The sequence below is a fragment of the Amblyomma maculatum genome, chromosome 5 (assembly GCF_055883805.1).
Source record: "Amblyomma maculatum isolate TAMU_Amacu chromosome 5, ASM5588380v1, whole genome shotgun sequence".
In the NCBI taxonomy this organism is placed as follows: domain Eukaryota; kingdom Metazoa; phylum Arthropoda; class Arachnida; order Ixodida; family Ixodidae; genus Amblyomma; species Amblyomma maculatum.
Window position 1 is genome coordinate 118,461,647 of NC_139348.1, and position 14,910 is coordinate 118,476,556.

Below are 14,910 nucleotides of genomic sequence, written 5' to 3' on the forward strand. Positions count from 1 at the left end.
AGTGGATGCGATGAAACTGATTGAAGATCTTTGAAGAAAAGACCCTGCTGGAAAATACTTTTTCCAGCCATACAAGAAGCACCCTTCACAAGAATCCAGCACTATGTCATCACAGAAAAATGATAGCTTTCTCGAAAGCGTTGCAAGTGAATGCAAACAAACACTCATGTTTTGCATGCAGACCGCATTCATAGAATCAGCTCTACAGAAATACTCTGGAGATGTTGTATGCCTCAATTTTACAGATAAGACTACTGACTATGCACTTCCCTTTTCTGCTCTTTTTTTTTTTTTTGGTCATGACACTCGAGTCAGGTGTCGACTGACAATCCTGCATTCAGGCCTAATGTGGAAGCCCAATGGCTTCCAGTAAAATAAATGTGGGCAGCCTATCTCAGGCCTGGCCTCACAGTCACAGCAAATAATGGCACTAAGGTGCAAAATAAGATGCTGAAAGAACACTACCCCAAGTCGCACAGTGGCTGCCGAAGCTTGACTGGCCTCTTACAAACACTGCATACCTTCCTTGCAAATTGACAAGTACATTTTCAGAGAAAAAACATGGTACTCCTTAGAGTACAGATCGTATCATGACAACATCCCACCATACTTGCACAACAGGCCACATAGCGTAGTACACCACATAATGAGCAGTTTAGCTGTAGCGGTGGACTTCATTAATGAATCTATCACAGCAGGGTGTCAGAATGGTGCTTTTCTGGCGAAAAGTGCCACATCTGAAGGGACCGAGTGAACTCCTCTGTGCCGAGCTGCAGCTTCCACTACTTTCAGAAACACAGCCTCCCATGCAAGCATTTTTGTGCAATTTTTTTGCTATGCGAGGCATGGGGATTTGACCAGCTATCTGAACACTATTCTGACACTAATGCCACTCTATTGTGATGTCAACACACAAATTGAGGACGGCCACAATGAATGCCATGGCGTGTCACCTATGACAAATGCAGACATGGTTGACAGCTCAGGAAATCTGGCCTTGGAAAAGTATGCTCATAAGGTATAAGCCAACTGAAAGCCAAAGTTCTGCAAGAATATGAAAGGGGAAAAAGTCTAGCCTACTCCTGCACTGACAGCAAGGCCTTAGAGAATGTGCTTGCTCAGCTTCAAGACTGCACAGTTGCAAGAGGGCATGCAGGCAACTGCAGGCTTGAACGCAGCAGGCTTAAACGTGCGAGGCTCACCAATTAAAAGCTGCTCGGGAAAAAGGCGCCAGGATTGCTGCCATGCTGGACCACTTAAAGATGTGTGCGAACTGAAGAGACAGCGAATGGTTAAAAGTGAACACTGGCACAGTAGGGGATGTGTTGGTAAAAAAGCGGGAATTTTTCGAGCCACATATAACAAAGCACCACATATTGAGCAGGAGTAAAAACAATTGATTGGCAACGCGAGCAACTTTGTTTAAACAACAGGATCATGTTCGATAGAACTGCCAGCTGGAGTGAATTGCAGCAGAGCTGTGCTCATTGCACTGTGCAAACAAATCTGTAAACACACATCGATCACCTTTTACCAGTTGGTGCCTATTGCACACTGCCTGCAAAGCGCATATACTGTGATAGGGCATTTTGCATCTTCATATTGATTCCTGTTAGTGAATTATTATACTGCCACATATTGATTTGGAAATTTTAATTTTTGTCTGTGCTTTTTATGATACTATTTCTCTTGTATTGATTATGTTTTGAAACATTTCGTTGCCACACCTAGGGCCTTCTCAAGTGCCAGCTTTTACTGTAGTCTTCATCATGTAAACCTTGATGGTAAAATGAGCATTAGAATGTGTCTGTTGTATATGAAATTAACATTTAGTGTACTTACATGCACTGCTTTGTAATTTTGCATCTAGAAAAAAAAAGGCATAGTTCAAGTACTGCAATTTTATAGCATCTAACTGTATCACTTTTCGAGCTTTTCTTCAATTTCTGTTTGCTTTTTTTTTTTTTTTCAGAACTTGAAATTAGTTGGGCCATGTTTTGTTTCTTTTCTTTCTCATTGCATTGCATCAGCTTCTTTGCATTTTATTGTCTAAACCTTTTAATACTGTGAACAATTGTGAAATGAGGGCTTTCTGATTTGATGTAATTACGAGAATTTCGAAGTTCTGCCGCAATAAAATTGTTGTGTGAAATGTGAAGAGGATCGAATGTGTCTGAGTGACGAAACACTGGAATGTCAAGCATACTACACAGAGCCAACTGCTCACATTTAGGCCTGTAAGTTGACTTCACTGCTCATTGTATCAGAAAGCATTAATAGAATTTTGAAGGTTGGAGAAATATGGGAGAGGCCTTCGCCCTGCAGTGGTATAGTCGGGCTGAGGATGATGATGATGATGAAGGTTGGCATATTGCATAGAAAGCATTAAGCAAATACTCAAAGATTATGACTACCAACCTACCAATATGCCTCAAGAGGAAAGTATATAATAGTTGTCTTACTGGTACTCGGCTATGGGGCAGAAACGTGGAGGCTAAAGAAACGTGGAGGCTAAAGAAACGGGTTCTACCTGAGTTGAGGACAACGCAGAGAGCTATAAAAGAAAAAATGGTAGGGGTAACATTAAGGAATAGGAAGCGTGCAAAGTGGGTCAGAGAAATAACTCAAGTTACTGACATTCTAGTGCAAATCAAGAAGAAATGGGCCTGGGCAGGATATGTAGTGCGAAGAAAGGATAACTGATGATCGCTTAAGGTAAGAAATTGGATTACAAGGGAAGAAAAGCGGAGCAGGGGGCGGCAGAAAATTAGGTGGGCGGATGAGATTAAGAAGTTCGCAGGGGTCAAGTGGATGCAGCTAGCACAGAACCGGGTTAATTGGAGGAATATGGGAGAGGCCTTTGCCCTGCAGTGGGTCTAGTCTGGCTGATGATAATGATAAAAAGCTCATTCTCGTACTTTATTGCCCACAGACAATTACATAAATTGTAACCAAGGTAAACCACACAGACACTGGATCAAATCTTGGCTGCTCTGGTCGCATTTCAACAAATAAAATGCAGTAGCGCCAGTACAGCTTGCTATATCAGTGCACGTCAAAGAACCCCAGTTGATCTAAATTCATCCGGAGTTCTTCACTACGCGGCGTCTCTGATAGCACGTAAGTAGTAGCTTTTGGACACTAAAATTCGGCAGCCACAAACCATACCTTCATCAAAAATGGGCACAGGGAGGAAGAAAACACACAAAAACATAATGTAGCAAACTAGCGCAGCGCGGCACACAAAGCTCACCAGTGAAGCCAAATTTAAGTGCTATTTTGCCAGCCATACAGGCGGCAGAATTGCTTTGAGGTGTACTACAACCTTATCAACCAAACACTGGAGCGGCCACCATGTGGACAATGCGCGGTCGACGATCAACTGAAGGTTGCACACAACATCGGCTTAACGTCCTAAAGCTATGAGGGAGGCCGTAGGGAAGGAATTTCGACCACCTGGGGTTTTTTAACGCGCACTGACATCGTACAGTACACAGGCAACTTGCTTTTTGCCTCCATCGAAAACCGGCCAGATTGAACTCGCATCCTAGAGGTCAGCAGTCGAGCGCCCCAACAACTGAGCCATCGCGGCGGGGTTCGCACAATGTCAGTCACCGACACATTCAGTGTAATGCACATGCACTTCGCAGTCAACACATCGCAGCTTAGAACGCGCTGAAGGAATAAAACCATAACAGCCACATATGCTGTCTTCATAGTGTCTATGGACACTGGGGGCGACTCTGACTTTGCTCACGGTAAGGTAGTAGAACAAATTTGCTTTACCACACTTCAGCTTAACATTTTTGTTTGGTATTTTTGGTCTCCTTTCCTAATCTCTTCTCTCGACCTCATGTGTGCACTGGAAACTGCCTCCCGTGAATAGTAACATGTTCTTAATTTTGACTTGATTTTATCCACCGTTCGGATGACCACCTTTTTTTTATTTCTACCCATTTAAAGTCTATTTTTCCTCCTCTCACCTTAAATCCCAACGCTCTGGCTAAATCTGCCCGGTTGCATTGAACTGAAGGGCAGAGCCCTTTACAATAAATTATGAAATGCTTATTCGTTTCCTCAACCTCTCCATTTCCATCACGTAACTTTTCTGTCTCTTAGTGCTTGACCCAGTACATCTACTCAGCACCTCTTATTCAGCTCCATTATCTATCAACACCCCAAGATACTTGTGACATCTACTGGCTCCAGCATGATCTATATGCTATGTTTGTTGCCCTTGTCATCATTAAAAATGATGACTGCCGATTTTTCGTAGCTAAACTTAAAGCCTAATCTGTCTCCCTCTGTACCGCAGATGTCCACCAACCCCTGTAAATCATCCGTGGTGTTGGCTATTAGTACTATATCAGTCCTGGTAATAACTGTTCATTCCATTCTCTTTGGCTGAAAAGGGGAATTTTGAAGCCGAGTCTGCTCCTGCCTAGTTTGGTATGTAATCCATGTAGGTACGGCATGTACAGCGACAGGACCAAGATCATCCTTGCATAAGCACTTGCTGTAACTCTGCAGGCTCCTATATATATATTTTTTTTTTTCATTGTATACTCACCTGTCTACTTTTAAAAGATTGGTTACTCCGCACCTAATGTGTACAGAATGTCCCGCACACGTCTTCTTGAACCACACTCGTAGGCTTCTTTCATATTTTGGAAAACTAGCCTAGGGGTCTCTGTTCCTTTTCTGCTGTTTCAGTACACTGCATATTGCATAGTGAAAACAGATTGTCTTCATACTTTGTTTGTTTATGGAACCCATTTCGTAGCAGCCCCATCACCCCTCTTTCTCTACCCATTCCTGCAGTCTGTCCATCATCTGCATCACCACCCTGTAAATCACTGACGCCACTTTTGTGGGGTGGTTGTTTGTCAGCATTGTCCCTTTTTTTCTTATATATTATGCTCATCCTACTTAGTCATCGTACCCTTGATGTTCCATAGCACAGCAAGCAAAAGTACAAGGCCCAAGCGCTAATTTCCACTAAATCATTTCCCACTCTCTTTATCCAAGTGAAGCCATTACAATAACTAGCCTATATTCCGATGGAATGCAGATTCTTCTTTCTTTAAATTTTTCTGTCATTATGCTTGAATTTTCTGTTGCATTCTCTCCTCTTAGCCAAGTACCTGGAATTGTAACTGTGAACGTCTGCTCTGGGCTAGTCTTATTACTCATTAAGAATTCTTATTAAGAATTTTATTGCTGTTTTTCTATCCTTTTTGCTTACTTTTGGCAACCACTGAGACCACCTTCTAATTTTCTCATTTTCCTTCTACTTTCCACATCTGGTTTTCTCCTGCGCTTGGGACATTAGTGCTCCCTGAAAGCTTTCTGACGTTTCTCTATGGTCTTGTTGGGTTAGGGTTTTCATCTTTTCCTTTTTGGCCTGACTCGCACCTTAGCTAGCTCTAGCTCGAACAGTCTCATTAACTTTGTGCAAGTCGATACTGCTTTATTATCCTTAGAAATTACTTCTTCAGTTTGTTTCGTTTGCTTTTTCTAGTTGATGTTCAGAATAAAAATTCTCATCTTACTGTTCATCATGTCTAGTTCCTACACTGGCTCTCTTCTAAAACTCACCTTGATACATTTGTGATCACTTCCTTAGACTTCTGCATCCATAGTCGTCCAGGTTCATGACCCCTAGCCTATCGTACATCCTATGTGACACTAACGCATGATCTATTTTGGAGTGCAGGCTCTATACATCCCGTATTATATTCCAATCGCACTTCTACTGTGCGATTGGAATACTTTGACAGACAGCTAAGTCATGCTGTTCACACATATTCAGCACCATCTTATCAGTCGAGTCTGTGTACCCATCCATATCTTCTATGTATGCATTCATAATCACCTGTATTGCATTGTACAATCTTTTTTTTTGTTTGTCCTCTCTTGCATTTGTTATGGACCAGAGGTACGCAAAGCCAAGGGGTGTTTTGCTCCCCTGCCACTTTACTTTTTTGCCATAAATGTTTTTTGCATTCTTTGAAAATTCATACTTTTATGAATGAATGCCTCAATCCCTTCCCCCCCCCCCCCCCCTTCTGCTACCCTCTGTTGCAATATCGTCGTGCGTAGTTAAAATTACAGGGTGGTTGGTTGCTCCATATTCCAGGGATATGTCTCCACAAACCCAAATATCATTCAGACCTCCTCACTAAGCTTCTGTTCTGTTTTCTCCCATTTTAGCCTATGTCCGACACCTTACATATAATATATTGTATGTCTTAAATCGTTTGGCTATTTGATGCTTACGTCTATTGCTTTTCTGTGGTTCTCCCATCTCGCTTTTTAAGAGAGACTAGCCTGATTGACAGACTGTGACTTTCTCACCTACTCTCCTCTTCTACCCTCCCCCTTTAATCCCCCATTCCCCTTCCCCAGTGCAGGGTAGCCAACCGAAATTCATTTTTTCTGGTTAACATCGCTGCCTTCCGCCCTTTTTTTCTCCTCCCTCCCATCTCTTTAGTCTTGGCTCCTTTCAGCCACTGGATGGACTAGCATTTATCACTTTATCCATTGTAATCAATGATCTTTTTCTTCCCTGTTTTTGCAGACACAGAGACGCTGTACACGGAGGCGACACAGCGCGTGACGAGTCGCTATGGCAAGGACTACACCTGGGAGGTCAAGGCCTCGGTCATGGGCGCGGTCGGGTCTGAGTCAACGCGACTCATCATTGACCGTCTTCAGCTGCCTGTCACTGTGGAGGAACTCGAGGCTGAGTTGCACCTGATGCATGCAGAGCTCTTTCCCACTGCCAAGCTCATGCCTGGTTAGCGGTAACTCGGATATTTCGTCTGGAAAGTGAATCATAATTGCATTTTCGCATCTTTTCAATGGTGTGTTCAGCACTAGTAAACATGGATCACCATTATTCTCCTATAGTCACTGAATAATTTAATATTGAACTCCTCTCATGCAGCTTCGGTTTCAACAGCCAAACTTTGTCTTTAGCATGAATAGAAAAAAGTGTGGCACAGTAGGTGCTTCCTGGTTCTAATTTACTGCTATACTTGGGCCATCCTACTTCAAGAACCAGAATGACAAATCCAAGAGCAGTGACTACATTGGAGCTTTTATGTATCACATGACCTATACTAGACTTACACGTCGAGCTGTTGCTTGGATTGTGGGACCGAAACAGCATAAGAGAAGAAGTTCATCCATGGCATTTATTTGCAAGGAGTTCACTGGAAGCAGATAGTCTTATGGATAGCTGATTGCAGAAAAAATGGCCCTTTTTGTTCATAAATGTTTTTAGTTTTCTAGTTATTTTTATGTACTTTCATGTTTTTAACAGGAAAAAAAAGTTTGTCAGGTGGTTCATTTCTATTCACTTTCATTTTACTTCCTTTTTAAAAAAAGAACTGGTGCATTTTCTTTTTAGAAATGAGTAATCAGATTTAGCCCTTCCATTCGTGGCTTGTATCTGGCAGGGGCCGAGCGGCTTGTGAACCACCTCCACCAGTGTGGGGTCCCAATCGCCGTGGCAACCAGCTCCAAGCGAGACTCATTTGCCCTGAAGACCAGCCGCCACGGGGACCTGTTCGCCAAGTTCCACCACATAGTTTGCGGTGGTGACACGCCAGAAGTGGCGCGTGGGAAGCCACACCCAGACATCTTTCTCGTGGCTGCCTCGAGGTTTGAAGACCGGCCGTCACCTGAGAAGGTAAGTTGGAGCGCCCTTTTAGATGCTATATGTATAGCTGCGTGCATAGCTTGTGGATGAATTCGTTGTGTGTAGCTCTCCAATTTCCAATTTTTTTTTTTTGGCATTGACGTTACAGTGGCCACAAACGAAAGCCACCAGCGACCAGAATTATAGACCTCTCTAAAGGGTGTTGCAATCAAATTCATTGCAATGGATGTTAGAGACGAGTAGTCAAGGATTTTGGGCGCCGTTTGTAGTGTCTCTACAAGACATACTTTGTTCAGTGATGGAAACCATGCTGTGGACATTACAGAAGCATATGCGACCTCTTTGGGCACCAATCTACTACAGGTAGCTGGTATAAGCTTCTGAAAAGTATGCTATACGAAGAAAAGAGTCAGAACAGCACCAGGCAAAAGGCGAGATGGTCGAGCAATGCCTAATTCGAAACTGCATTGAAAATGGAATCAAAGGCTGTAGTTCTGGTGCCTTCTGGAGAAGCAAACAGGGAGGGAGTCAGCTTTGAATGCTTTGTATTTCTGAAAACTACTTTTCTGGGCTGTTGCTCGGTTTGTGGAGCATTTGTTTTGTTTAAGTCCCTGGATTTGACTACAATGATGCCTTTATGTTCTGAGGTTGACGTGGATTCTCAGTATGATGTATTGTCCACTGTTTACACGAGATTGTGACAGCTATGCTGCAAAAAGTGACAACCAGAAACATTCTGTCAGGGAAAAAAAATTTACATTTTCACAATCAAATGATGCGCGCCAAGTGTTCAGAAATCCGATGAAGATTCAAGCAGTCTTCTGGTTCATATTGTTCATTGCAGTCTGTAGGCGTTCTACGAAGTGTAGAAAATAAGATGTGAACAAATGCAACAGTTCTCTAGATCTGTAATGCTGAAATTTTGTTCTCTTAAGTTCAGAAGCATTATACTAACATAAAGTCTGTTTTCAAAGCTGCTTCCCCTCTTAGGTGTCTGAAGTTGGCGCTTGTTGCGGTTTCTTAAGTATGCACTCATTTAAGCTTGGACCACTTAACGGAAAATTAAGTCTAGTAATGTGATATCTGCTTGGTATAGCAGGTAACAACTGTATAGTCTTAAATGCATTCTTGTAATTGTGAAGAAAATTGTGCAGTGTGATTTCTTTCACACATGCATAATTTAATCCAACATTTTTTGGTGCTTGAAAATACCTGCCTTTGGAAAAAACATGCTACAGTATCTGAGCAGTATTCTATTAGAGCAAACAAACATGACACAGTTTCAGGGGAACTGTTCTATTTGCTCCTGTTCGCTCAGGTTTTAAAAAATGCTGCTATGTGCCGATTACAGTTGGCTGCTTTCAAGAAAAAAGAAATGTTTGAAGTATAGTGTAACAAATGGCTTGGTGCCCCTGATGGTTAAAGTAATCCTGAGCCTACCGCTGCAGTGTCTCTTCTAACCGATGGGCAGGTCTGGGATGTTAAACCCTGCATTACGTACTGTACTTATTATTCTGTGGTCATTAGCAGTGCTTAGCTACCTGCTCTGGTTAGGCATACTAGTTCATAATCAATGGTCAGTGTTGCACCATGTATGCAAAGTTATTTAATTTGGCCTTGAACTGCTAACTAATGAATGTGGAATCTTGTTTGAAATTTCTGTAGAATTATGGAAACCAGTGAAATACTGCTTACCTACAGGCAGTAATGTTGCACCCAGTCATCGTATGAAAAATTTTAATAAATATACATACTTTTCGTGAAGTTGCTTAGATTGCTTTCGACCTTCCAATGTAATCCCTAGTTTTCAAAGCCTGGCTAAATATTCTCATGAAGGCTTCGTGAAGTCATCTATAATCTTATCATATTTATGAAACTTTTCTTGTGCTTTGCAAGAGTAGATGCTATTGCTCCATTTTCACCCCCTGCTCCTTAGGTAGGTAACATTCACGTCTTGGGCATTCCGTAGTTGCAGTCCTGGGGTCTGCTTATGTGTGGCACCTGATCGCACCTGCCTGTTTTCTCTCTTTGCAGGTGCTGGTGCTTGAGGACTCGCCCAACGGTGTGCAGGCCGCGGTGGCAGCTGGCATGCAAGTGGTCATGGTGCCGGACCCTCGCGTAAACGAAGACTCGCGCAAGGATGCCACACTCTGTTTGAATTCCCTGGAAGACTTCAAGCCCGAATTGTTTGGCCTACCACCTTACAACCACTGTGACTGAGGGATCTGGGCTCTTACGGTCAGTCTTTTGTTTTGGGACACAATTTACTAGCTGTACACATCAATTCATGGTTCAGGAAATATTTTTGTGTGCGGGAAGAATACATAATACATCTCACTGTTGAGAGCTTTGTACCAAGATAACAATATTTTGGTCATATGGCAAAAAAAATATAAAACTTAAGCCGGTAGCGTAGACAGTTGTGGTGTTCTGTAGTTTTAGTTATAAGAGGGGTGCAGGGGTGGAAGTGCTGCTCCATTTGCTCCAAACTGCTTCCAAACCGAAGCAGAATGCTCCAAACTGCTTTCTCTGCTCCATCCTGCTCTGAAATACAATATTGCTCCAAAACTGCTCCGAACTGGCTGCCTCTATGTTCTGCCATCAAATTTAGCAGAACACGGGAGCAATGTCGCAGCACCAGGGGTAAAGATATAATGCATCTTGCACTGGGCTTAATACAAATAAAATTTTTGCAAGGGAGGGAAGCATAGAGCATAATAAATATTTGTTCACAAGTAAATTTAGCATAAGCCACAGGCGATTGGAGGGAATTAATTGCAAAAAGAAATGCAGTATGCATGTGACATAGCACACCCTCCCAGCCTTTTGAATCTTTGGTGGAGAGAGAAGCAAGAGCAGCAAGCGAACCAGGTAGCGCAAACTACTGTGAGCCACTAGGAAACTTGTCTGACTGCAAAAGCTCCATGAGTTATCCTAATCGTTCTGCTGTGAAAACAAGACTTCACCATCGAGCCTCTTTTTTCAGTGACAAGCTTGTCAGGCCTACGGTAGACAAAATCATATGTGAAGCTTTATGGGGTGGTACGCCAAACGTGTCAACCACTAGGAAGCTTCTCAAGAGTGTTGGAGGTTGAAAATGAGTCCCAACATTGCTAAAGCAAAGAATGATTAACTCTTGGCAGGCATCAGTGAAGTAAGAAACCTATGGATGAAAAGGCTAGTCCTCAGTGCCATCTCTTTTCTGAAGGCACTACTGATCAGCGCTTAGGAATTTATCAACACAGACATAGGATCGAAAAGGATACGCACAAGATAGAGTGTGCAAATGTTGTGCCCATTAATCTGAACTCTAAATTAGTGGTACTGCTTGAGTGCATTGAAGTGGTATACTCGACATTTTAAAATATCAAGCCAAAATAGGCAAACGCTTTTGGTCCGACAAGGTGCCAGCAAGTGTTCTGCTAGAGTCTGTTCCAAGTTGTTGCTGAGCTAGGTCAGCCTGTGTTATATTATATCTTTATATGCTTTGGCTGTTTGTCTTGTCAGTGATAAGTGCAAAGTTGCAAGGGCATTGAACTTGCATAAAACATATCAGGTTGGAGATCTTGTATTTTGGTAAAAGAAAACTACAATTGTCAAAGGCGTTTGACCTTAGAAACTTGCTCCAAAACATAATTCAAATGCTCCAAAATTCTAATTACATTGCTCCAAAGCTGCTCCAAAATGGCTTTATTACTGCTCCCAAAGCTGCTCCAAAATGCTCGAGCTGCCTTCTTCCACCCATGGGGGTGTTTGCGAGTTCGGTTTCGACAGGCCAAGAACCCGCCACTAGAGCTCCGAGCAGCAGCGCATGCCCCGAGAGCACAGCTTCCTCTCCTGTAAACATGGCCGTGTATCTTCTCAGTTTCATCAATAAACGAACACACGAGGCGCATGTAACAGTGGCGACGGGGCAAACGAAAGCCCACTGAAGAAATGGGTGTGATCAACTGGCGATGACGTCCTCACAAGCCTCTATCGAGCATTTTTCGAGAAAGTCCTGGGCGTCGTGGATCCAGCACCTTGGATTCTACTTCGTGGCAAATTCCATCGCAGCCGACAACAAAAAGTGAAGCTTGCTCCTGACCCTGTGCAGGCGGCCGGAGACGTTCAAAACCATCCACACGCAGGTCGCACCGAAGAACCTAGGTGAAGTGCCGTACAAAGAGATCGTCGAAACCTTGGCTACTCATTATGATCCATGCCGATCCGAGCTCTACTGTCGCTGTAAATTTCAGTGACTGGACCAGCAACCAGGCGAGTCTATTGTTGGTTGCGTTGCTGCTTTACGGAAAGTGACCGCAGATTGTAACTTCGGCGTTCGGGCACCGCCCGCCGCCATAAGCACCTCACTCCTCCTGGATATCATGTTACGCGACCGTTTTGTCTGCGGCACCCGCATCAAGCTCATCAACAGCGTCTGTTCCCCAAAAGAGAGCTCATGTTCCAGCAGCCAGAATACAAGCATGGTACACTCACCAAAGAGGTCAGCACAGGACCTGAATACAGTCGAGAGCTTTGCAAGCATCCCTAAAATTCATGCTACCACTACGCGTTAATGGCAAGACGGAGTTTGAGGTTGACTCTGGCACAGCATTTTCACTAATCGGTAAGGAAAGCTCCACTTCAGGTGCAAACCTCCACTTCTGCTGAAATCATCAGACTTGAACCTTCACGTGTGATCAGGAGAGTATTTGAGCCTCATTGGCACTAGTGAAGTACAAGTTCGGCATAAGTCAAAGGATTGCGACCTTCCACTGCATGTCATGGAGGGCAGCGGGTGCAGTATTCTGGGCCGTTGGTTTACGTATGCAAGACGTCAACCAAACACGTGACGTAACGCAAACGGAACACACAGTACTATGCTGTCTGCTTGAAAAGCATGCACAAGTTTTTTGATGAAGACATCTGCTACGCGGGACCACCGGTTAACATTGAGTTAGACCCAAGAATTCCACCACTCTCTCATCTTTCAAGCCTATTAACCGCTCCCAGTCATTGAAAACAGAGCAAAAGTACTGACTGTGAACACCGTGAATGGACTGTACGCAGTCAGAAGACTTCGATTCGGGATCTCAGTAGCACCGGCAATTTTCTACCCAATAATGGAGACAATTCTCTCCGGAATGAGAGCGGAAGAGCCCATTGCTTTTGCGTCCTGAATGCTGGGCAAAAGCAGCAAGAAATTATACGCAACTGGATCGAGAAGGACTTGCAGTAATATTCACTGTTGACCATTTCCAGAAATATATAACTGCAAGACGTGTGACGATCATCACTGATCATCAGCCATTATTCGACATTCTAGGGTCGTAGAAGTTGCTTTCACAAGTTCTATCCCCTTGCATGACGCGATGGTGCCTAAAGCTGTTGGCTTACAACTTCGACCCTGTTTAACCCATTCGCGTCAAAAGACGGCAATTCGCCGTCTGGTAGTGAAAGGGCCGAAGTGGCAAAAGATGGCGAACTGCCATTCGACGGGAAACCGCTAGTTATCTTAATAAATTAGAGATGGCGCCTGATGAAAGTTTTTCTGGTTTTTGTTTACTATTTTTTGCACCAACTGGAGATAGTCAGCAAGTTTCTCAAATACTACCGTATTTACTCGCATAATGATCGGACTTGCGTAATGATCGCACTCCTGAATTTTGAGGTCAAAATTCCATTTTTTAAATTCCCCGCATAATGATCGCACCCCGAACATGGAGCCGCCTGGTGGTTGATCTGCAGTCATCCCGCAGCGAATGCATTCCGACGAGTTCCCAACCTAGTCTAGTAACATTGGAGTTCCCATGATTCCATGCTTTGCGGTGTTCGCCATTTTGCAATTCGGCAGCGTCGTAGCGGGCTTTGTGTTTTTGTGCGAGTTTACGCCATTTCACCATGGGGCGATATGCCAGTTACACCGCCGCGTTCAAGCTCAAGGCTGTCGACTATGCACTGGAGCATGGCAACCGCGCTGCTGGTAGGCATTTCGGCGTGGACGAAATGAGGATACGCTACTGGAAGAAGCAGCGCGAGAAGCTGATGGCTACGAACAAGACACGGCGGGCTTCCCGTGGACCCAAAACGGGCAAGTTCCCTCGTGTTGAGGAGGCGGTCCTAGAATACGTGAGGGACCTATGCAAGGATGGTTGTGCAGTGTCATTAGAAATGATACAGACGCAGGCGCGCACAACTGCCAGGAAGCTGGGAATCGCCGCAAAGCAAAGGATTTCCGCGCTAGCTCCGGTTGGACAACTCGCTTTATGCGACGGAATGGACTTTCCCTGAGGCGGCGGACGTCGTTGTGCCAGCGGCTCCCAGCCGCGTATGAAAGCAAAGTGATAGACTTCCATCACTTCGTCACTAGGCTTCGCGAAAAATGCGGTTACCTCATGTCGCAAATTGGAAACGCCGATCAAACTCCACTGACGTTCGACATGCCCCGGAATACAACTGTGAACGAGAAGGGTGCTCGGAGCGTCCTCGTGAAGGCGTCTGGCGCAGAAAAACAGCGATGCACAGTCATGCTTGCTGTGACGGCCGACGGGCGGAAGCTGCCACCATACGTGATCTTCAAACGGAAGACTATTCCGAAGGGAAACTTTCCCCGTGGCATCCATATACGTGCACAGATAAAAGGGTGGATGACTGCAGACCTGATGCTCGGCTGGATCAAGACTGTTTGGGGAAGAAGACCAGGAGCATTTCTGCTTCCCTCGCTTCTGGTTTTGGACAGTTTTAGGGGTCACCTTGTGGACAGCGTGCGTGCCAAGCTGAAAGAGCTGCGCACGGACATTGCAGTCATTCCTGGCGGCCTGACTTCGCTGCTGCAGCCTCTCGACGTGTCTTTGAACAAACCGTTCAAGGACAACGTTCGACGACTTTATGCTGAGTGGAGGGCGATGGGCCAGCATGATTTGACGTCGAGCGGAAGGATTAGAAGGCCATCCGTGGAGATGCTGTGCTCGTGGATCACAGAAGCGTGGAGCAGTATCCCCGACGAGGTAGTGGCTAAGAGTTTTAAGAAGACAGGCATATCTAACGCTTTGGATGGAACGGAAGATGACTTCCTGTGGGATTGTGAAGATGCTCCCGGCGACGACACTGCCGTTTCCGATGAGTCGTGCAGCAGTGAAAGCGAGGATGGCGAGGATTCAGACTTTGATTAGAGTACTGACAAAAAAAAATAAATAGGCATTGTGCACTCCATGTGATGCTTAATGTGCGTGTTTATTGCGAAGGTAAGTCTTACTCAGCTT

At 44.4% G+C, this 14,910-nt stretch overlaps 1 protein-coding gene across 5 annotated transcripts in view; it reads left to right on the forward strand.

Moving 5' to 3' along the window:
- The window catches only part of LOC146189318 (pseudouridine-5'-phosphatase-like), a 33,829-nt gene that overhangs the window by 8,514 nt on the left and 10,405 nt on the right, over positions 1 to 14,910 (forward strand). For 4 of the 5 annotated variants that reach the window (XM_084604169.1, XM_084604168.1, XM_084604170.1 and 1 more), the window contains exons 2-4: positions 6,581 to 6,799; positions 7,464 to 7,696; positions 9,701 to 9,904. In XM_084604169.1, the coding sequence (XP_084460295.1) occupies positions 6,581 to 6,799; positions 7,464 to 7,696; positions 9,701 to 9,886 (638 nt within the window). In that variant the 3' untranslated portion in view covers positions 9,887 to 9,904. Of the gene's footprint in view, positions 1 to 6,580; positions 6,800 to 7,463; positions 7,697 to 9,700; positions 10,126 to 14,910 lie in introns of those variants that run through there. The other variant, XM_084604167.1, reaches the window with a different exon arrangement.